Raw genomic sequence first — 24,375 nt, 5'->3', positions numbered from 1 at the left:
TATAGTCTACTCTACTCTACTATAGTCTACTCTACCCTACTACACTCCACTATAGTCTACTCTACTATACTCTACCCTACTCTACTATACTATAGTCTACTCTACTCTACCATACTCTACTATAGTCTACTCTACTATACTCTACTCTACCCTACTCTACTATAGTCTACTCTACTATACTATAGTCTACTCTACCCTACTCTACTATACTCTACTATACTATAGTCTACTCTACTATACTATAGTCTACTCTACCCTACTCTACTATACTCTACTATACTATAGTCTACTCTACCCTACTCTACTATACTCTACCCTACTCTACTATACTCTACTATACTCTACTATACTCTACTCTACCCTACTCTACTATACTCTACTATAGTCTACTCTACTATACTATAGTCTACTCTACCCTACTCTACTCTACTATAGTCTACTCTACTATACTATAGTCTACTCTACCCTACTCTACTATACTCTACTCTACCCTACTCTACTATACTCTACTATAGTCTACTCTACTATACTATAGTCTACTCTACCCTACTCTACTATACTCTACTATAGTCTACTCTACTCTACTATTGTCTACTCTACCCTACTCTACTATACTCTACGATAGTCTACTCTACTATACTATAGTCTACTCTACCCTATTATACTCTATTATACTCTACTCTACTCTACTATAGTCTACTCTACTATATTATAGTCTACTCCACTCTACCCTACTCTACTATACTCTACTATAGTCTACTCTACTATAGTCTACTCTACCCTACTCTACCATACTCTACTATAGTCTACTCTACTATACTCTACTCTACCCTACTATAGTCTACTCTACTATAGTCTACTCTACTATACTATAGTCTACTCTACCCTACTCTACCATACTCTACTATACTCTACTCTACCCTACTCTACTATAGTCTACTCTACTCTACTATAGTCTACTCTACTATACTATAGTCTACTCTACTCTACTATAGTCTACTCTACTCTACTATAGTCTACTCTACTATACTATAGTCTACTCTACTCTACTATAGTCTACTCTACTATACTATAGTCTACTCTACTCTACTATAGTCTACTCTACTATAGTCTACTCTACTATACTATAGTCTACTCTACTCTACTATAGTCTACTCTACTATACTATAGTCTACTCTACTATACTATAGTCTACTCTACCCTACTCTACTATAGTCTACTCTACTCTACTATAGTCTACTATACTATACTATAGTCTACTCTACCCTACTCTACTCTACTCTACCCTTCTATAGTCTACTCTACTATACTATAGTCTACTCTACCCTACTCTACCATACTCTACTATAGTCTACTCTACTATACTCTACCCTACTCTACTATAGTCTACTATACTATACTATAGTCTACTCTACCCTACTCTACTCTACTATACTATAGTCTACTCTACCCTACTCTACTATACTCTACTATAGTCTACTCTACTATACTATAGTCTACTCTACTATACTCTACTCTACTATACTCTACTATAGTCTACTCTACTATACTATAGTCTACTCTACCCTACTCTACTCTACTATAGTCTACTCTACCCTACTCTACTATACTCTACTATAGTCTACTCTACTCTAATATAGTCTACTATACCCTACTCTACTATACTCTACGATAGTCTACTCTACTATACTATAGTCTACTCTACCCTATTATACTCTACTATAGTCTACTCTACTATACTATAGTCTACTCCACTCTACCCTACTCTACTATACTCTACTATAGTCTACTCTACTATAGTCTACTCTACCCTACTCTACCATACTCTACTATAGTCTACTCTACTATACTCTACTCTACCCTACTATAGTCTACTCTACTATAGTCTACTCTACTATACTATAGTCTACTCTACCCTACTCTACCATACTCTACTCTACTCTACTATAGTCTACTCTACTATACTATAGTCTACTCTACTCTACTATAGTCTACTCTACTATAGTCTACTCTACTATACTATAGTCTACTCTACTCTACTATAGTCTACTCTACTATACTATAGTCTACTCTACTCTACTATAGTCTACTCTACTATACTATAGTCTACTCTACCCTACTCTACTATAGTCTACTCTACTCTACTATAGTCTACTATACTATACTATAGTCTACTCTACCCTACTATAGTCTACTCTACTATAGTCTACTCTACTATACTATAGTCTACTCTACCCTACTCTACTATAGTCTACTCTACTCTACTATAGTCTACTATACTATACTATAGTCTACTCTACCCTACTCTACTCTACTCTACCCTTCTATAGTCTACTCTACTATAGTCTACTCTACTATACTATAGTCTACTCTACCCTACTCTACCATACTCTACTATAGTCTACTCTACTATACTCTACCCTACTCTACTATAGTCTACTCTACTATACTATAGTCTACCCTACTCTACTATAGTCTACTCTACTCTACTATAGTCTACTCTACCCTACTCTACTATAGTCTACTCTACTCTACTATAGTCTACTATACTATACTATAGTCTACTCTACCCTACTCTACTCTACTCTACCCTTCTATAGTCTACTCTACTATAGTCTACTCTACTATACTATAGTCTACTCTACCCTACTCTACCATACTCTACTATAGTCTACTCTACTATACTATAATCTACTCTACCATACTCTACTATAGTCTACTCTACTATACTATACTCTACCCTACTCTACTATAGTCTACTCTACTCTACTATAGTCTACTCTACTATAGTCTACTCTACTCTAGTCTACTCTACTCTACTATAGTCTACTCTACTATACTATAGTCTACTCTACCCTACTCTACTATAGTCTACTCTACCCTACTCTACTATAGTCTACTCTACTATACTCTACTATAGTCTACTCTACTCTACTATAGTCTACTCTACTATACTATAGTCTACTCTACCCTACTCTACTATAGTCTACTCTACCCTACTCTACTATACTCTACTATAGTCTACTCTACTATACTCTACTATAGTCTACTCTACCATACTCTACTATAGTCTACTCTACCCTACTCTACTATAGTCTACTCTACTCTACTATAGTCTACTATACTATACTATAGTCTACTCTACTCTACCCTACTCTACTATAGTCTACTCTACTATACTCTACTATAGTCTACTCTACCATACTCTACTATAGTCTACTCTACCCTACTCTACTATAGTCTACTCTACTCTACTATAGTCTACTATACTCTACTATAGTCTACTCTACTCTACCCTACTCTACTATAGTCTACTCTACTCTACCCTACTCTACTATAGTCTACTCTACCCTACTCTACTATACTCTACTATAGTCTACTCTACTATACTCTACTCTCTTATGCTTTATTATACTCTACTCTACTTTATTATACTCTACTCTACTTTATTATACTCTACTCTACTACTCTATTATACTTTACTCTACTATACTCTACTCTATTATACTTTATACTTACTCTACTCTTAATTTTTTTCTTTTCTTTCTTTTTGTATTCTCTTCTTTTCATTCTTTTTCGATTCCCATCTTAACACTTTCCATCACTTTTTTTGCTTTTTAAATTTAGTCTTTCCTTTTTCTCTCCTCTTTCTTTGCTTTTCTCTTATTTTATTTTCACCCCCCTCTTTCTTTTCCTTCTCTTCATTTCTTTTCTAATCTCTTTACTTTTCACTTCCTTTTCACTTCCTTATAAAGTTAACTCTTTTTATCCTTTTCACTTTTTCTCTCATCTTTTCTCTTCATTTAACTTTTTTTTATTTTTTCCCCTCTCTCCTGTCATGCTCATTTACCTTTTTCTTCTCCATTTTCTCTGTGTTTTTGTCTTTTGTTTTGATCTTTCAGATCTTTTTGAAGCACTTCTGTTTTTCTTTCTTGTTTTCTCTTTTGTTTTTTTTTTCCTCTGCTGTCTTCTCTGCCCTTTACTCTAGACGATCTAGAATGAGATTTCTATTGATTACCCTGCATCTATTTCTCTTCATTACCCCCAAACACACACAAACACACACACACACACACACAATACTAAATAAGTAATACAGTTAGAGAAAAATGAAAGCGTATGAAATGGAGACAGACATGAAATTATAAAAGCCAGGGGCCATAACATTTAGACACATAACAAATAGTGTAAGTGTTTTCTAAAATGAACGTGGTGCGGGTTTTTCAACTAAGAGAAGGTTATTTGAGTGGAGATATGAGTGCACTAATGTGTGTGTGTGTGTGTGTTGCATTTACAGAATTGACAAACCTAAAGCACTTTCTCTGGTCTTACACACTGCTGATATCAGCCATCCAGCCAAAAACTGGGACCTTCATCACCGCTGGACCAGCTCCCTGCTGGAGGAGTTCTTCAGACAGGTGTGTGTGTGTGTGTGTGTACAAAAACAGTGTATACAAAGAAAAAAATAACATTACTTTATGACCACCTGCCTAATATTGTGTTGGTCCCCCTTTTGCTGCTAAAACAGCCCTGACCCGTCCTGCACTGTGTATTCTGACCCCTTTCTATCAGAACCAGCATTAACTTCTTCAGCAATCTGAGTAACAGTAGCTCGTCTGTTGGATCGGAGCATACAGGCCAGCTTTCGCTCCCTACATGCATCAATGAGCCATGGTTGTCCATGACCCTGTCATCGGTTCACCGTTGTTCCTTCATTAGACCACTTTTGACAGATACTGACCACTGCAGACCGGGAACACCCCACAAGAGCTGCAGTTTTGGAGATGTTCTGATCCAGTGGTCTAGACATCACAATTTTGCCCTTCATCAGACTCACTCAAATCCTTACACTTGTCAATTTTTCCTGCTTCTAACACATCAACTTTGAGGACAAAATGTTCACTTACTGCCTAATGGGCACCTTATAGGGCTTAGAGGACCTGCTGCAAACATCTTGGTGCCAGATACCACAGCACACCTTCAGGGATCTAGTGGAGTCCATGCCTCATCTAGTCAAGGCTGTTTTGGCAGCAAAAGGGGAACCAACACAATAATGTCATAATGGTCATAATGTTATGCCTTGACTTGAGGTGAAAACAAAATGTCTTCATATCCACTTAGGTACCAAAATTCTAGGTTTTTGCTTTATGTGTGCTCTGAAACAGTCCCTAGTGTATAGATGTTATAGGAAACAGTAATTATGAATGTACAAAAGAGGATGGTCTAAGTGGCTTGTTTTAAAAGCACTGTTTTTTGTTCTGTGCTTTGCTAACTTTGATTAGCATTTGCATGCAATTAGCCTAATCGTTTAGAGGAGGCTTTTTCTCTTTTATTCCAAGTGCCAAGTTAGGAGGACTGATTAAATAAATAAATTTAAAAAAAAGCTCACAGTGATTTCAGTAACTAAAAGCAGGGGCACAAAAGCTGTAGGAAGAACTGCAATAATAAAGTAAACACAAGCGCTAAGACTAGGCAAGGGCTAGTCAAGCTAGAAATACATATAGATTATAAAAACTTCTCCGAATTGGAATTAATTAGCTTGTGAATGCCGGTGTTATGCAAGCGGATTTGAGGTAAATCTTCTGGACGGCTGTGCGCTCTGCTATCTATGCGAACAGGCAGCAGTCTTAGCGCGAGTCCTTAGCATTTGTGTTTAAAATTGAAATGCAAATCATTTTAAAGATAGAACTGAATTGAGAAGTGTTCGAGAATTGAGGGCTGTATTTTAGCGGAACGTTCTAGATCAAATCTAGTCCTCAGCACCGTAATTATTCATTTTTGAGCACGTATTTATGTTTTACACAGTCTGGGAATCTTTTATCGAGGAATAGCTCTACATGGGCTCGTCTATAGGGTCTATAGTAAAGCAGATGTTTACAGTCATGTAAGAATTCGTGAGAGTTTCAGAAGGATTTAGCTTTCCTTCATTTGCTATGAAACTGTATAATAAAACCCTGCAAGAAAGATGTTTGCAAACTGAGACACACCAGTAGCATTTGTGGTTTTCTCTCAGAAACAAGTGTTATTCGAAGCTGTAGCATTAGCTAAAGAAGGAGGAGGAGGAGGAGGAGGAAGAGATGGCATGTCACTTAGACCAGAGACCAAGTGGAAATGCTCAGAGACCAGCTTTGTTAAAATTGCACAGACAGGATGTGATGATACCTGAAAAAAAAAAAAAAGGCAGCGTACAGATTTGGAACTGAGTTTTTCTCACACAGGGAAGTGCTGCTACGTTTCCACTTATCTTCAGCGAATGCTTTGACATGGATGGCGTTATTAACAGATAGAGGTTTGCGATTTTGTGCATATAAATATATGTATTGGAAATATAACTGGTCAGAATTGCTTCAGGAATTGGTGGAAGTGGCCCCGCCCCCATATTTACAATAGAGTTATTGTAGAGTTATGAACAAAAACAGGTAAAGGAGTGCTTAACCTTAACAAAATATCGATGATGGATCTGTTGGGGATGTGCTAATAACAAGAGAAAAGACACCAATTCCTTTCTACCTCAGAGACAGGACGAGGGAACGATGAGACAAATGCTGTAAGTACTCTTCTCTGTTATTTAATTAGTTGAAATAATATTTCCTCCTTTAGGTAAAGCAGCACCGGAAATTTGTCAGCAAACTTCCAGTAGCAGGTTTCAGTTAGCTAGCAAATGTAGCTAGAAATAGCCTCATTGCTCCAGACTAAAGATGTTGTGTGTCAAACTGAATGCCTCACTTTTGTAGTGTTCACAAGTCAGAAATCTTTAACCTCTGAGCTCATTAGTTGTCATGCTGTATGAAATCCATATACATTTAGCAGCTGATGCTAACTGTAATGTAATTTGCAGTGTAATTTTACTCATACAGATGCTTGCCATATCTGAGGTAAATGTTGACATTTATGTCCACTGTGTTTTGTTTCCACAGTCATTATGCCTTTATTTTGTCCAATTTTAAAACACTGACTGGTTGTAGGACATTCAGCTAAACCTTTAGCTTCAGGCTTTAGCTAATTTAGTTCTGAGTTGCCTAGCAACAGTGTTCTACGAGTTTAGCAACCTGAACAGTGAGCATATTGTGTGTTTTCATTCTCACGTCGGAAAAAGAAAAATACAATTAACAAGTTCCATTTAGCAAACAGCTGCTGATTTACCTCAGGAAGCCAGATGCTAGCACTCTCACGACGTTACATTAGCATTCGTTTGGCATGTGCAGGACGTACAATGCGGAAAATCCAGTTTCTGACTAAACACAATGTGTAACTGTGCTTTTTTAAGAGTGTTTTGAAAATGAAAAAGGAAATAAAAACCGAGACTCTTCTCAGCGAAGCGAACGGAAAGTGCGAGTGAAACTCGACGTGTTTCTCCGGCCGTATTTAAGTCTACCTGCATGAGGGGAAAAAAAGAGCTGACAGACAGGAATAGTGTGTGTGTGTGTTTGTGTGTGTGTGTGTGTGTGTGTGCGTAGAGAAGGTTGTGAGACAGATAAGGTGTAGAAACATAAGCAGATCTGGTTATGCACGTGTGTGTGTATGTGAGTGTGAGTGTGTGTGTGTGTGTGTGTGTGTGTGACTGAGAGACCATTTGTGTGTGTCAGCTGCACCACAGCTCTGGTATGTGTGGTGCAGTGAGAGAGAAACGCTGGGCAGGAGGTTAACCATCAGCGACAGCTCACACAGGTCTAAAGAAAGCGAGTTGATACTTCACTGCAGCTTTGTACACACACCCACTTATGCAGACAGGAAGGGGTTTTACATGATGCATCATTGCACAGCTGTATAAGCTGTTAAAATCCATTCATACAGCAGGCCAGATGAACACTGCAGCACAACCTGATCAATCTCAAGCTGCAGCTAACCTCAAGGTTCAGTGGTTGGGAATGATCTGACCTGTCGTTCACAGAGACTTTAGTTAAAGGGTTTATTCACACGCTGCAGGATGTGCTGTTATAGGAAATTAATTCATGACAGGGAGGTGTTTTGGGACCAAAGTGGATTGTTTTTCCTTCTCATATGCCACAGTGATTTATTTTTCGTTTGTCAGTCAAAAATCTAAGGTAAATTAAATAAATAATTTCTTGCACACTGTTTACATAGGCCACACCTTCGCTATGAGCTTGACACACACATAGGCCACACCTCCTTCATTATACTGACAAGCACATAGGCCACACCTTCATTATACTGACAAGCACATAGGCCACATCTCCTCCAATATACTCACAGGCACATAGACCACACCTTTACTAGGAGCTTGACACACACATAGGCCATACCTCCTTCAAAATACTGATAGGCACATAAGCCACACCTCCTTCACAATGCTTACAGAAACATAGGCCACACTTCCTCCATTATACTGACAGGCAGAGAGGCCACACTTCCTCCATTATACTGACAGACACATAGGCCACACTTCCTCCATTATACTGACAGACACATAGGCCACACTTCCTCCATTATACTGACAGACACATAGGCCACACTTCCTCCATTATACTGACAGGCACATAGGCCACACTTCCTCCATTATACTGACAGACACATAGGCCACACTTCCTCCATTATACTGACAGACACATAGGCCACACTTCCTCTGTTATACTGGCAGGTACCTAGGCCAAACCTTCCCTATTGTAATGGCAGGCCCATAACCCATACCTCCTCTATTATACTGACACACGCATAAGCCACACCTCCCCTGTTATACAGACAGGCACACAGGCCAAACCTTCTCTATTGTACTGGCAGGCACACAGGCCACGCCTCCTCCATTATACTGACAAGCACATAGGCCACACTTCCTCTATTATACTGACAAGCACATAGGCCACACTTCCTCTATTATACTGACAAGCACATAGGCCACACTTCCTCTATTATACTGACAAGCCCATAGGCCACACTTCCTCTATTATACTGACAAGCACATAGGCCACACTTCCTCTATTATACTGACAAGCACATAGGCCACACTTCCTCTATTATACTGACAGACACATAGGCCACACTTCCTCCATTATACTGACAGACACAGGCCACACTTCCTCCATTATACTGACAGACACATAGGCCACACTTCCTCCATTATACTGACAGACACATAGGCCACACTTCCTCCATTATACTGACAGACACATAGGCCACACTTCCTCCATTATACTGACAGACACATAGGCCACACTTCCTCCATTATACTGACAGGCACATAGGCCACACCTCCTCCAATATACTCACAGGCACATAGACCACACCTTTACTAGGAGCTTGACACACACATAGGCCATACCTCCTTCAAAATACTGATAGGCACATAAGCCACACCTCCTTCACAATGCTTACAGAAACATAGGCCACACTTCCTCCATTATACTGACAGGCAGAGAGGCCACACTTCCTCCATTATACTGACAGACACATAGGCCACACTTCCTCCATTATACTGACAGACACATAGGCCACACTTCCTCCATTATACTGACAGACACATAGGCCACACTTCCTCCATTATACTGACAGGCAGAGAGGCCACACTTCCTCCATTATACTGACAGACACATAGGCCACACTTCCTCCATTATACTGACAGACACATAGGCCACACTTCCACCATTATACTGACAGACACATAGGCCAAACCTTCCCTATTGTAATGGCAGGCCCATAACCCATACCTCCTCTATTATACTGACACACGCATAAGCCACACTTCCTCCATTATACTGACAGACACAGGCCAAACCTTCTCTATTGTACTGGCAGGCACACAGGCCACGCCTCCTCCATTATACTGACAAGCACATAGGCCACACTTCCTCTATTATACTGACAAGCACATAGGCCACACTTCCTCTATTATACTGACAAGCACATAGGCCACACTTCCTCTATTATACTGACAAGCCCATAGGCCACACTTCCTCTATTATACTGATAGGCACATAGGCCACACTTCCTCTATTATACTGACAAGCACATAGGCCACACTTCCTCTATTATACTGACAAGCCCATAGGCCACACTTCCTCTATTATACTGATAGGCACATAGGCCACACTTCCTCTATTATACTGATAGGCACATAGGCCACACTTCCTCTATTATACTGATAGGCACATAGGTCACACCTCCATTTTACTGACAAGCACATAGGTTACACCTACTCCATTATACTGACAGGCACATAGGCCACACCTCCTCCATTATACTGACAGGCACATAGGCCACACCTCCTTCACAGTTGTGTCAATAAATATCAAGACTCTTCAGAATCTTTCCCCTCCTATTTAACATTTACACTCACAACTAAAAAGTGTTATCATTTACTACACAACAAATTTATTGTGATTACATTGCAACTGCATTTTTATTGGCTAAATTCCTGTTTTCTATTTATGTTTAGGGTGATAAAGAGGCAGAACTGGGGTTGCCCTTCTCCCCACTGTGTGATCGCAAGTCTACCATGGTGGCTCAATCTCAAATTGGTGAGCACTGTGAACACATAATCTGGTTAAGGGTCAGTTGACTGTATAAATGTCATCCTGTCAGAGTCTCGAAGGGACGCTCTGTGGTTGTGGCATTAACACCGCAAACCCTCTGCAACACTGAGCAGGTTGACTTTTTCTGTGTTTGCAGGATTCATCGACTTCATTGTCGTCCCCACGTTCACTGTCCTCACAGACATGACGGAGAAGATTGTCACACCGCTCATCGATGAGGCAACACACTCCAGCCTGGGCGGCTTTCGCAGGTCGAGGTCAGGACCTGTAGTCTCTGATTCTGCTGTATACTTTGACAGTTCCTTTGTTTCAGCAGTTAATTCAATTAAGTCATCCATCAGCATGGCAGCTTTTGATGCACTGTCATTCATTTCTTGCTAAGCTCAGTACATTTGCGTGCAGATTTTTCCCTTTTTGAGCTGATACAATCCAGATATACGAACCAAAGGGCTAATTATAGATAAGTGATATATGATCACATTCCTGATTCTTTAATTGTCCATCAGAATTTGAAGTGTTTGTCATGTTTTTTTTGTGAAAGGCCTAATGGTGGATATTGGTCAATTTTTCTCACTGCGCTTATCGTGACTGGATGCTCTGATGACATTCTTCAAGCCACTGCATTCTATCAGCTCATTAATTTTACATCCTCTAACCTCTCGCCATATCTCTCTAGTCTCAGCAGCATTTCCACAGCAGAAACCAAGCAGGTGAACAGCCCGGCCTCGGAGAGCAGCACTTCCCACAACTGCTCCCTGCTAGCCGTTGACCTGAAGAACTTCAAGGCCATCTGGAACGAGCAAGTTCTTCAGAATCGTGAACGGTGGAAGGCTCGTGCTGCCAAGGGTGAGCCAGAATCAGTGGTGAGATTAGAGGTTCAACCACCCTGGTTTCACATTATCGAGTGGTTGTGTGTAAAAGATTAACTCTCGGAAAAACAAAGCCACAAATGGTCTTACCAAAATTGATGGAAGTATTAGAAATGAGTGTGTGATGGCTGGGGAAAACCCTTTAGTATGATGTGTAATTCTGAAAGGTACAGAATTTCCAGAACTGAAGAAGGTTTCTTTTGGAGTAAAGTTCTAGGATGTCAGATTCCAGTCATTCTTACAAATACGCAAAGCATCATGTAATTCATTGAGTCGGTTGAGGATGGATGTTCAGATCGTCTTATCCAGAGCGACGTACAAGAGTGCTTTTAAGTCTCTTTCAATGAATACATTAACACTGGTTCAATAGATCACAGACTTAGGATACTATCAGCAGCAATACATAAAACATACAGGGGAAGAGGAAGAGGTAGGTCTTCATCTGCCATTTGAAGACAGTCAGTGAGTCGGCTGTGTGGACATGTAGGGGAAGTTTATCCCACCACCTCGTGCCAGAACAGAGAAGACATGGGAGATGGGAGGAAAAGGACAGTTGATTGTCCACGGTTACCCCAAGGTTGCGAGCAGTGGCTGAAGAGGAGATCATCGAGTTGTTCAGAGATAATGCAAGATCTCTAAGAATTAGAAATGTGTGCGTAAATTAATACTCTCTAAATGGCAGGCAATAAATTTGTTTACATTTACATTTTATAGCTCTGATACCAACAGGAGCTATAAACACACTCATACATTCAGTTGTTTATGTTCTCATTGTATTTTGAACATTTTCTGCATGGCTGCTAACATCGAATATATGAGTTTCTTCACGTCTCTTTAAGATCTGAACTAATGGCAGCCATTACAGAACAATTAACACATGCAGTAGTCTCATTTACACATTTGTTTCCTCTCTCTACATAGCGTGTGACATATTTCACACAATTATTCTTTGTAACTCGCACACAAAAACGCCCACTTGCTGTGAATTTACCCAGTTGCACATGCTAATTAGTTCTCAAGGGCCTCAAATGTCGCAAAAGTCTTGTATTTACCTTAAACTCCAACTGGGTAGTCAGAGAAATTTGATCATAATGAGGAGACGATTATAATATATGGCTCTCTTATGTATCTGTTGTGCGGTTTTAGTGATATAAAGCAATTCTGTAATTCTGAATAATGTCGGATTAGGTGGAACAGTAGTAAGTGCTAATAATTTAGCTATGGTTTATTAAGCTGCTTCAAAATCATTTTTATGAATCTAATCTCCATTTTCTTAAACAGAAACAGAGGAGAAGGCTAAACGTGAGGCTGAGGAGAGGGCTCAGCAGGAGGCAGGCCACGAGGGACAAACAGAGGCAGGGACGGACCAGTCAGTACCAAAGAGCGAGGGATCAGGACAGGAGCCAGAGCCCGAGGGGACGACGTGCGGTCCGAGCGAGACTGAAAATGCAAAAAGCATGGAGGGCAACAAGCAACTACATAATGGTACGTGAGTGAGTAATTCCTGGAAAAGTCATTCAAGGATCCAAATTCAAATATTTACGTCTACACCTGGCTTTATGCATCGCACCCGGTGCTGGAAAGTGCGCTAATTGCTAATTCCCAATCAAAACAAAGCTGATAATCTAGGTGCCAAATTCTTATTCAGCGGTAGCAATATCTGAGACAGTGAAGACACATGAGCACTAATTTATCAGGTAGCTTCAGTTTTAAATTATGCTAGTATGATAATAAACTGCAAATTATCAACATTTGATATTCTGAAGTGGCTGTGTGTTGTGTTAAACACTCTGTATCTAACATGCTGCTGTTGTTGATGCTCCGGATCATTGCTAGCTTGAATTAACCAAGCAAGCTAAACCCTATTTAGCATGACCTTTCTTCTTGGAGGTTGCGTTCATCTCAACATAGCTCACTTATTTGTCCAAAAAATTGTCTAATTCTCCTAATGTCTACTTTACTTATACTCAAGTGATTTATTACTAAAGTAGCAATGTTTTTCAACCGTGTCACCCTGTGTTGGAGGTGTTCCGTCACATATCGTATATGATACGGCGTTAACTGCATGCCATCACACTTTAGTTAGCTTGGCCAATACCCAGAATGTTGCACACTGCTCACAGCTCATTCTATTTAACCCTCACAGTCCTGTGTTCTATCTGTTCAGATAGTTTTGACCAAATGTTGACTGTCACATTCAAAAATGCCTGCTGGACACCACATGTGCTATGATGTAGGGTTTTTCTTGGATTTATTTAAGTTCTGAAGTGTATCTTGAGTGCATTTTTATGTGGATATTATGGGAACAATTGCTCTGAGTTGGCTGAAAGCACCAATACAAAGTTTTGTCTGTGGTCAGGTTCAGTCTGTGGAGATTGGATGTTGAATTTGGACAATGATTGATGTGTTTGACCATTTATCTGTTAAAACAGGTGAGGTGTCGGAGGATGTGACATCACCAGGAAGCAATGAAGTTGAAGATAAAGCACTCGGAGGTAAAACTTCTGCACTCCTCATACTCTGAGTATCTGTTTCTATTTGGAGCTTTTTCACCTGTAGTTGTTTTTTTCCTTCTCAGGAAACATTTCCTAACATTGGCTTGATTTGGCATGTCATGCAACCTGGAAAGTCTAAGACGCTAGAATCAAAATCCCTCGCACTTATCATGTGTGTTATTTTTTTCTGCGCTTTCCTGTGTGATATTAACTTAATAAGAACTACATACAAGTCTGAAATGAATAGAAATTGGCTTTAGAGATCCTTAAGCGAACTATGGAAGCCATTAGTTGTCCAGTCTACTCGTTTCGTATTCTTTATACCACAGTGCTTTTGAATGCTTGAATCTGATTGGTCAGAAGGGGTGTTGATTTATTTCTATAACAGCAGCTCTAATGGGGTAAACGTAGCCATAATTCATATCATATATACACTGATCAGGCATAACATTCTGAGCAGTGAGAGGTGAAGTGAATAACACTGATGATCTCCTTATCATGTGGGGAGCCGGACTGGCCCTTGTGATCCGATCCTACAGACGAGCTACTGTTGCTCAAATTGCTGAAGACATTAATGCTGGTTCTGATAGAAAGCGTGTCAGAATACACAGTGCATGACGGGTCAGGGCTGTTTTAGCAGCAAAAGGGGGACCTACACGATATCAGGCAGGTGGTCATAATGTTATGCATGATCGGTGTATCTTAATGCCCTCTTTGTCATCTGTTATTGTTCCTAAAATATCTTTGATATGGTGAAATTGTCCAGGAGAGCGTTTTATTAAGGAGTGCTTTGTGATCTGAGACAAAACTGTAATGTTACTACTTATATTTTATTAGAATAAGTGCGGTAATAGACACCTGAGGTTTGTCTTATATTCACAGTAACTACTGTTATTTTTTTTTCAATGAATTATTCAACCCCTTCTGACCAATCAGAACTGGTATATTTTTATATTGCATTACTGTGTATGTGTATATCTTTTTACAGAGGCGGAAAAGGACTAGCATGGCCGCTGCATGGAGTGTGACTGCACTGTTTAGACCTCTACTTTTGCCTGCTGTTCCTGTCCTCCTGGCGCTGTGTGTGTGTGTGTGTGTGTGTGTGTGTTTGGAAGCTCCACAGCACCCTCTGCTGGATAAAACCTGTGCTTAGACTTTTTTTTTTAGCTTCTTCTGCTTCCTTCTTCTGGAAAGGCTTTTGATTGATGTGACTTCGTTGACCTTCTACGAGGCAGTTCTGTTGAAAAGGTTGGTGTGTGAGGTGGCCAAGGTGGTCAGCCGCCGGGTAACTTCCTTCCTTCCATCGATACACTCGTCTGTCATAATGCCTGGACTGGCTGGGAAATATGCAACCAGCTGCCGTCACATTCACTGGATTTTGTTTTTTGATGTCTGTTATTTTTTATGTCAAGAAAACATGGAGTGCCTTCGTCTATCCGCCGTCTCTCCGCCGCTTCTCTATTCCTTTCTTTTCTTCTTCCTTCTGTCCTTTTCGCCAGCGTCAGCACATTTGCTCGTCTTTTCTATTAGAAGCAGAAGCTGACTCAGGTCGTTTCTGGTCTCTTAATGCCTTCGCTTGATCTCTTTTCATTATAAACGTTATTTATTTGCCGCTTCCTGACTGCTCAGCAGCCTCAATCACAAAAGGCCATTTTTTCCCAATTTGCCAGCTGCTTCAATTGCACCACATTACGCGAGGAACTCAAGTAGAGAGATTTAATGCATTTATTTATATACATTCGTCAGAGAAACTTACCAAACAGAACATTTTTGCCTAATTAATATTTGTTGCCTTAATAATAAATAATGTTTATACGTTACTTGTATTTTTAAAAATTGCACACCATCTACGACTAGAATGTCAAAGTGACCGGACATGTCCCAATCTCGAAGGCAAATGACACAACGAGACAAATAGTCAGCGACATGGTAGTGGGTGTGGCCTGACACGAACCAGACTTACTGGTATACTACCCTGAGGAAAAGTTTTTATTCCTTTTGTAACTCTTATAATACAATTTGCCAACGCTATCAATTATACAACAGTTCGTCACTACTTATATCCATATAATATTAACAAGTGGAAAACTACTGACTCTTACAAAGCACTGACACTGGAGACTCCTTCCATAAATAATGAATCCTAATCTCTTTAGAAAACAGTTCACCATATCAACATGAATTAATTTACCTTAGCACATCATGACACTCCAAGAAAGTCCCACTAAAATGCTCTCCAGAAAAGGTCCTATCATGAGATTTGATATATCATGATATCGATAGTATTTCCCAGCCTTGTTTTCATTCATTTCAAAAACTCAGTAGCTTTGACTTATTAAAATTAGAATGATTAAATGACCTGAATGTCGGAAAAACCTTAATAAACTTACTAAAAAAATAAAAAATAAAATAAATAGTGGGTCACTCCACAGGACAGCCGGTCACATGACATGACAGTCAGTCACACCACCCAAGAGTGGGTCACTCCACAGGACAGCCGGTCACATGACATGACAGTCAGTCACACCACCCAAGAGTGGGTCACTCCACAGGACAGCCGGTCACATGACATGACAGTCAGTCACACCACCCAAGAGTGGGTCACTCCACAGGACAGCCGGTCACATGGCATGACAGTCAGTCACACCACCCAAGAGTGGGTCACTCCACAGGACAGCCGGTCACATGGCATGACAGTCAGTCACACCACCCAAGAGTGGGTCACTCCACAGGACAGCCGGTCACATGGCATGACAGTCAGTCACACCACCCAAGAGTGGGTCACTCCACAGGACAGCTGGTCACATGACAATACAGTCAAACCACACAAGAGTGGGTCACTCCACAGGACAGCCGGTCACATGACAATACAGTCAAACCACACAAGAGTGGGTCACTCCACGGGACAGCTGGTCACATGACATGACAGTCAAACCACACAAGAGTGGGTCACTCCACAGGACAGCCGGTCATATGACATGACAGTCAGTAGCATCGTAGGTCCGTCAGTCACATGTCAGGACAGGTGGTCTCACAGCAGGACAGTCAGTCTCAAAGGAGGACAGTCAGTTACACCACATGACAGTCGGTCACACAGCAGGACAGCTGTACCAAAGGAGTCAGTCAGTCACAACGCATGACAGTCACTCCGATGACATGATCGTTACACTGCATGAGTCAGTCCCACCACATGCCAGACACATACACCCCATGATATTGAGTGGCACCACAGGAGAACTGCCACACATTAGGACTTATTCCTACAACAGGAAAGCCAAAGTGTCTGCTTGTCCAGTTATTTTCTATTTAACCCCATACATGTTGATTCCCCTTTACGTGGTATCACAGTCAGTAACACTGCAGGACAGTCAGTCGCACCACATGACTCTGGGTTGCACCACAGGACAGCAGGACAGTCAGTGATTCAACAGGAAAGTCAGTTGCTTGACAGGACAGCCAGTCATACTACATGACAGTTACATCAGGCAAGAGTGGGTCGCTTCACAGGACAGTCGGTCATATGACATGATACTCAGTAACACCACACAAGAGTGGGTCTCTCCATAATACAGCGGGTCACACGGTATGATAGTCAGTCACGCCACACAAGAATGGGTTGCTCCACAGTAGGTCACAAGATAGGGTCAACAAGAGTGGGTCTCTCCTCTCTGGGTTGCACCACAGGACAGCAGGACAGTCAGTGGCTTAATAGGAAAGTCAGTTTCTTGACAGGAGAGCCAGTCACACGACATGACAGTAACCTCACACAAGAGTCGGTCTCGCCATAATACAGCCGGTGATATGATATGATGGTCAGTTACACCACACAAGAGTGGGTCTCTCCACAGGACAGTCGGTCACATGGCATGACAGTCAGTCTTACCGGTCTTTCACCACATGACAGTCGGTCACACGGCAGGACGGCTGTACCAAACGAGCCCGTCAATCACAGACAAGGACAGTCAGTCACACCACATGCCAGACACTTACACCCCATAATATTCAGTGGCACTACTGGACACACATTAGGACGGTCATTCCTACAACACGAAAGTGAAAGTGTCTACTCATCCAGTTACACATAAACGCTTAACAACAATTATATATATAAATATAAATATATGATAGCTGTAAATAAGATGTAGATATTAACCATACCACTGTGCAGTGTCGGCAATATCTACCAGTCACCTTTCTGAGACTCTGTTATGTGAAATACCTCTTTTCTTCTTCTTTCATCATGCTGGTAGTGTTCCCTGTTATAGACTCACTGACCTCTCCTGACCTATCCTCTCTGCTGTATAATACTTTCCAAAAAAAATTAATTATGCATTTAAAAACAACTGCAACGTCGTAATAACCTGCGGGCCTGATTCCTGCGACCCTTCGTGCTCATTTGTGGTTTCCTACATTCACTGTGTGTCCTTTTTATTTCTGTACTTGCCCCAAATTAGCATCTGTAAATAAATGTATAGTTTAGTTGGATATTTTATTTTTATTTGTATACTGTACACACATATTACTAAATGTATGTATATTTATGTTTTTTTGTCCCCCCCCCTTCCTCTTCTGAGTTAAATGAACAAAAATGTTAGCACTTAACGCGGACGATGAAAGATAACTGTTTTTGTTTTGTTTTTTTTTAAGAGAAAATGGTTCTAGTGTTTCTACTGAAGTCTGTAATCTGAATGGAGGTGAATTGCATTTAACACGGATCTTGTGATCTCATACCAAGAGTTTACCGCAAAAGAAAGAACAAATTCGGTTGAGACGATGCGAGCGAGCGAGGGTTCGAGTGAAACGAGTGTTGGGGTTCGACTGGAACGTCTGCTTTGCGATGCTTTTAGAAAACCAGGTCGATTGTTTTGTTTGTCATTGTGGATTTGTACTACGTGTTTAATAAGCGGTATGTCTCCTCTGTGTACACACACACACACACACACACACACACACACACACTAAACGTCGTCCTGTGTGTCTGAAGCCTCACATGATGCCCTATAAAAGCAAACCGCAGTAACTATACCAGAAAAATATGACAGTTTGTTTATTTGGGTCATAAAAACTCAAAACCAGGGCACTGGGATATTGATAGTTCATGGTTATTGTATAAGTTCATATATAGTACATAAGAAATTAATAATCACTCTGGGGACATGCTGTTATAGGAAAATAATCAATAATACAGCAATTTGACAACTATTCCAATTAAAGATTTTTTTTATCCTTTTATAACTGCATTATAAACATCTATTAAGCCTGTTATTACTTAGTTATAGCAGTTCTGCTTCTTCTTTTTCTTCTTCCGGCTTTTCCCTTCAGGGGTCTCCAAAGCGAATCATCTCTCTCCACCTATCCCTATCTTCTGCATCCTCAACACTTGCACCCACTAGCTTCATATCCTCATTTATTACATCCATATACCTCCTCTTTGGCCTTCCTCTTTGCCTCCTGCCTGGCAGCTCCATGTCCAATATTCTCCTACCAATATACTCACTCTCCCTCCTCTGGACATGTCCAAACCATCTTAATCTGGCCTCCATAACTTTGTCCCCCAAACGTCCAGCATGAGCTGTCCCTCTGATGTACTTGTTCCTAATCCTGTCCAACCGTGTTCCTCCCAAAGAGAACCTCAACATCTTCAGCTCTGACTCCTGTCTCTTCCTCATAAACCCTACATCATGGCCGGTCTCACCACTGTCTTGTACACCTTCCTCTTGATTCTCGCCGATATTTTTCTATCACACCGAACTCCCGACACCTTTCTCCACCCATTCCAAGCTGCCTGCCCTCGCTTCTTTACCTCTTTCCCACACTGTCCATTACTCTGGACTGTTGACCCTTAAGAACTTAAACTCCTGTACCTTCTTCACCTCTTCACCCTGTAATCTTACTGTTCTACTTCCCTCCCTTTCATTCACACACATGTACTTAGTCTTACTACGACTGACACTTAGTTATAGCAGTTAATGAAAAGAAAAAAAACGCAAAAATCATCTCTATTCCGGTGTCTGAAAATTATTGACTGCTACTAACAGACGCTTTGACACTGGAGACTTCTTCACTAAACTATAACACATATTTTTAGCACACTGGATCATCTTTTTATAATTTAAGAAAATCCACATCAATTTGTATGTATAATTGTATAATGTATAATTCTTTTAACAGGCATTTTTTCCTAAACAGATGTTTTTCCTAAACAGATGTTTTTCCTATACAGACAACGCTCTAAATTGTAGTTACTGTATTTAGCTTTTTTAAAGGCAGCACTGATGATTTTCCAGCTCTGACACAGATACCAAACTTGTCAGCAATTATTTAATCAATATTTAAATGAGAGATGATGTTAGAGCTAGAAATATCAGCAAACCATCCAGGACCTCCACATACACTGGCATTCAGGTTTAGCCCTTACATATAAGCCATTAATTCATAAAAACTGAGATTTGTTGTGAGTTTGGGATTCAAATTTAATGAATCAATGAATCGAGCAGTCAATGAATCGAATGAAATGAACCAGAATCAATGAATTGAGTGAAATGAATCAGAGTCAATGAAATGAATCAGAGTTAATGAACTGAATGAAATGAATCAGAGTCGATGAATCGAATGAAATGAATCAGAGTCAATGAATCAGAGTCAATGAAATGAAAAGTAAGGGGTAAAAATGGCTGTCATGTGTGAGGTTGTCCACCAGGGGGCATTGTGTTTATAAGGCGGAGGCTACAGAAATGAAAACTCTTACAAATACACCACCTACTGTTCATGTACTACATACATGTTATGCAAACATTTATCCTGAGTGAGTGTGTGTGTGTGTGTTGCTACATGAACACACACACATACACATAAAGGTATTTATTGCATGTGTGTATAGTATGTCTGGGTACTAAATGCTACGCTTCTGCAAGTAGTGTGTTTGTGTATGCAATTGTATCATATGGACAAGTGAGTGTGTGTGTGTGTGTTGTGGACACCTGGCCTTACAAAGCACTTCAGATATTCTTAGCATTTATCATAATGTCTCACATGCATGGTGGTCTGTGGTCTCTACACTACACGGTGATGTAATTTGGGACAATTCTGCAAAAAATGTGTGTGTGTGTGTGTGTGTGTGTGTTTGGCGTGTTACCTACACTAAACGTTCTGCTTAAATACCTGTATGTAAAATGGCACAGGTGAATGTTCGCGCATATGTAAAAGCCTGTGTGTGTGTGTGTGTGTGTGAGAGAGAGAGAGAGAGAGAGAGAGACAAAAGAGAGAGAGAGAAAGAAAGAGAGAGTGATCTGATTTTGTGCAATTCTATATGTTGACACTGTGATGTGTAGATGAGAGAGACAGAGAGACCGCACAGCCGTCATCCACAATAAACATGAAATCAAAGGGCTCTGAACAAAACGCCTCTCTTCTTTCCAGTGTGTGTGTGTGTGTGTGTGTGTGTGTGTGTGTGTGTGTGGATGAAATTTAAAAGAATAAGAATAAGAATAAATCAACTCAGCAGGACCGAGAATAACTGAACTTCCCTGCAAAGGAGATTCTGAGAGTTGAACACAAGGGGGCGCTCTCATTAAGAGGAATAAATCTGTGTGTGCGTGAGAGAGAGAGAATGACAGAGAGAACGAGAGAGAGAGAGAGAGCAATAGAATTCGTGAGAGAGAATAAGAAAAAATAAGAGAGAGAATGAGAGAGAGAGAGAGACAGCGATAGAATTCCAGAGAGAGAGAGAGAAAGCAAGAGAATGAGAGAGAGAGAGAGAAAGAGAGAGAGATGCTAGTGTGTTTGTGCTTATCTGTGTATTCCTGCAAGGCTTGATGGAATCGCTTAATGGCTGTGTTTATCACATTGAGAGACTCCTTTTAACAGCAGGAAAGCAGTTATTTAATTATCCAGCAGCTGTTGCACTCTGTAGCTTTACAGTCAACTCCAAAAGAACCTGCAGCCATGTCAGTCTCTTCACTTACACACACACACACACACACACACACACACACACACACGACAGAGAAGTAAATTCCACCACCTGAGCGCCATGTTGTTTCAAGCTTCCTTGTGGCTGTGGGTGGATACTCTAATACATACATATATATATATATATATATATATATATATATATATTCATACTACCTTGATCTAGGCTTCCTTGGCACCCATATATATCTTTGAGATTGAGCTGGCTCTGCCAAGAGTTACAAATATATATATATATATATACACTATATTGCCAAAAGTATTTGCTCACTCATCCAAATAATCAGAATCAGGTGTTCCAATCACTTCCATGGCCACAGGTGTATAAAATCAAGCACCTAGGCATGCAGACTGTTTTTACAAACATTTGTGAAAGAATGGGTCGCTCTCAGGAGCTCAGTGAATTCCAGCGTGGAACTGTGATAGGATGCCACCTGTGCAACAAATCCAGTCGTGAAATTTCCTCGCTCCTAAATATTCCACAGTCAACTGTCAGCTGTATTATAAGAACGTGGAAGTGTTTGGGAACGACAGCAACTCAGCCACGAAGTGGTAGGCCACGTAAACTGACGGAGCGGGGTCAGCGGATGCTGAGGCACATAGTGCGAAGAGGTCGCCAACTTTCTGCAGAGTCAATCGCTACAGACCTCCAAACTTCATGTGGCCTTCAGATTAGCTCAAGAACAGTGCGCAGAGAGCTTCATGGAATGGGTTTCCATGGCCGAGCAGCTGCATCCAAGCCATACATCACCAAGTGCAATGCAAAGCGTCGGATGCAGTGGTGTAAAGCACGCCGCCACTGGACTCTAGAGCAGTGGAGACGCGTTCTCTGGAGTGACGAATCGCGCTTCTCCATCTGGCAATCTGATGGACGAGTCTGGGTTTGGCGGTTGCCAGGAGAACGGTACTTGTCTGACTGCATTGTGCCAGGTGTAAAGTTTGGTGGAGGGGGGATTATGGTGTGGGGTTGTTTTTCAGGAGCTGGGCTTGGCCCCTTAGTTCCAGTGAAAGGAACTCTGAATGCTTCAGCATACCAAGACATTTTGGACAATTCCATGCTCCCAACTTTGTGGGAACAGTTTGGAGCTGACCCCTTCCTCTTCCAACATGACTGTGCACCAGTGCACAAAGCAAGGTCCATAAAGACATGGATGACAGAGTCTGGTGTGGATGAACTTGACTGGCCTGCACAGAGTCCTGACCTCAACCCGATAGAACACCTTTGGGATGAATTAGAGCGGAGACTGAGAGCCAGGCCTTCTCGTCCAACATCAGTGTGTGACCTCACAAATGCGCTTTTGGAAGAATGGTCAAAAATTCCCATAAACACACTCCTAAACCTTGTGGACAGCCTTCCCAGAAGAGTTGAAGCTGTTATAGCTGCAAAGGGTGGACCGACGTCATATTGAACCCTATGGATTAGGAATGGGATGTCACTTAAGTTCATATGCGAGTCAAGGCAGGTGAGCGAATACTTTTGGCAATATAGTGTATATATATATGTATATATATATATATATATATATATAATTAGTATAATTATATTTATACTATATTTATATATATATATAATTATATTATATATATATATATAATTGTATAAGTATAATTAGTATAGATTGTGCAAGAGTTTTTCTTTTAGCCCGAAGCTAAAAAAAAAAAGGTGTTAAAAAGAAAACTGAAAATTAAATCAGTGTGAAAAATAATAAATTTTTCTTTGTAAGCAGATACCACAAGTTCAAGAAAGCAACCCTAGAGATCAAGATTAGGTTCTTTCCTTGCTCATGAACACTATTCAGAAATGGTCAGAAAGCAAGAATCATTTAATTTTAACCGATCAGCCATAACATTATCACCACTGAGCAGGTGACGTGAATAACACTGATGATCTCCTCATCATGGCACCTGTTAGTGGGTGGGATATATTAGGCAGCAAGTGAACATTTTGTCCTCAAAGTTGATGTTAGAAGCAGGAAAAATGGACAAGCGTAAGGATTTGAGCGAGTTTGACGAAGGGCCAAATTGTAGACCACTGATCAGAGCATCTCCAAAACTGCAACTCTTGTGGGGTGTTTCCAGAATGCAGTGGTCAGTATCTATCAAAAGTGGTCCAAGGAAGGAACAGTGGTGAACCGGCGACAGGGTCATGGGAGGCCAAGGCTCATCGATGCACATGGAGGAGCAAAGGCTGGACAGATGAGCTACTGTTGCTCAGATTGCTGAAGAAGTTAATGCTGGTTCTGATAGAAAGCTGTCAGAATACACAGTGCATGAGGTTGGTGGTCATAATGTTATGCCTGATCGATGTATATAATCAGACAAGCTGGAAATTTAGGCAAGGTAAGCCAGATGATGTTCACTTTCCTGAATCATTTAGACTAAAAATGAACTGGGAACTAAAACAGGTCAAGAAGACTGAAGAAGATTTTGAAGAAGTTTCTGGACCATTTATTGGTTCATAGGTACTGTGTCAGGTACGTACTAAGTGCATGTCCCTTTATGGTTTCTTGTCCAGCGACCCAGGATAAGGTTTAATATGAATTGCCTGCTGCT

The 24,375-nt window shown here is 40.7% G+C and overlaps 1 protein-coding gene across 3 annotated transcripts in view; it reads left to right on the top strand.

Moving 5' to 3' along the window:
- The window catches only part of pde1cb (phosphodiesterase 1C, calmodulin-dependent b), a 118,117-nt gene extending 97,015 nt beyond the window's left edge, over nt 1-21,102 (top strand). For all 3 annotated transcript variants that reach the window (XM_058418520.1, XM_058418521.1, XM_058418522.1), the window contains 7 exons: nt 4,298-4,418; nt 10,391-10,472; nt 10,624-10,744; nt 11,164-11,333; nt 12,638-12,841; nt 13,789-13,851; nt 14,840-21,102. In XM_058418520.1, coding sequence (XP_058274503.1) covers nt 4,298-4,418; nt 10,391-10,472; nt 10,624-10,744; nt 11,164-11,333; nt 12,638-12,841; nt 13,789-13,851; nt 14,840-14,856 — 778 coding nt within the window. In that variant the 3' untranslated portion in view covers nt 14,857-21,102. The remainder of the gene's footprint in view (nt 1-4,297; nt 4,419-10,390; nt 10,473-10,623; nt 10,745-11,163; nt 11,334-12,637; nt 12,842-13,788; nt 13,852-14,839) is intronic.
- Nucleotides 21,103-24,375: the final 3,273 nt, after the last annotated feature.

The sequence above is a fragment of the Hemibagrus wyckioides genome, linkage group LG20 (genome assembly GCF_019097595.1).
Source record: "Hemibagrus wyckioides isolate EC202008001 linkage group LG20, SWU_Hwy_1.0, whole genome shotgun sequence".
Taxonomy (NCBI): domain Eukaryota; kingdom Metazoa; phylum Chordata; class Actinopteri; order Siluriformes; family Bagridae; genus Hemibagrus; species Hemibagrus wyckioides.
Note: the sequence above shows the minus strand (reverse complement) of the source record. Positions and strands in the feature narration are given on the sequence as shown.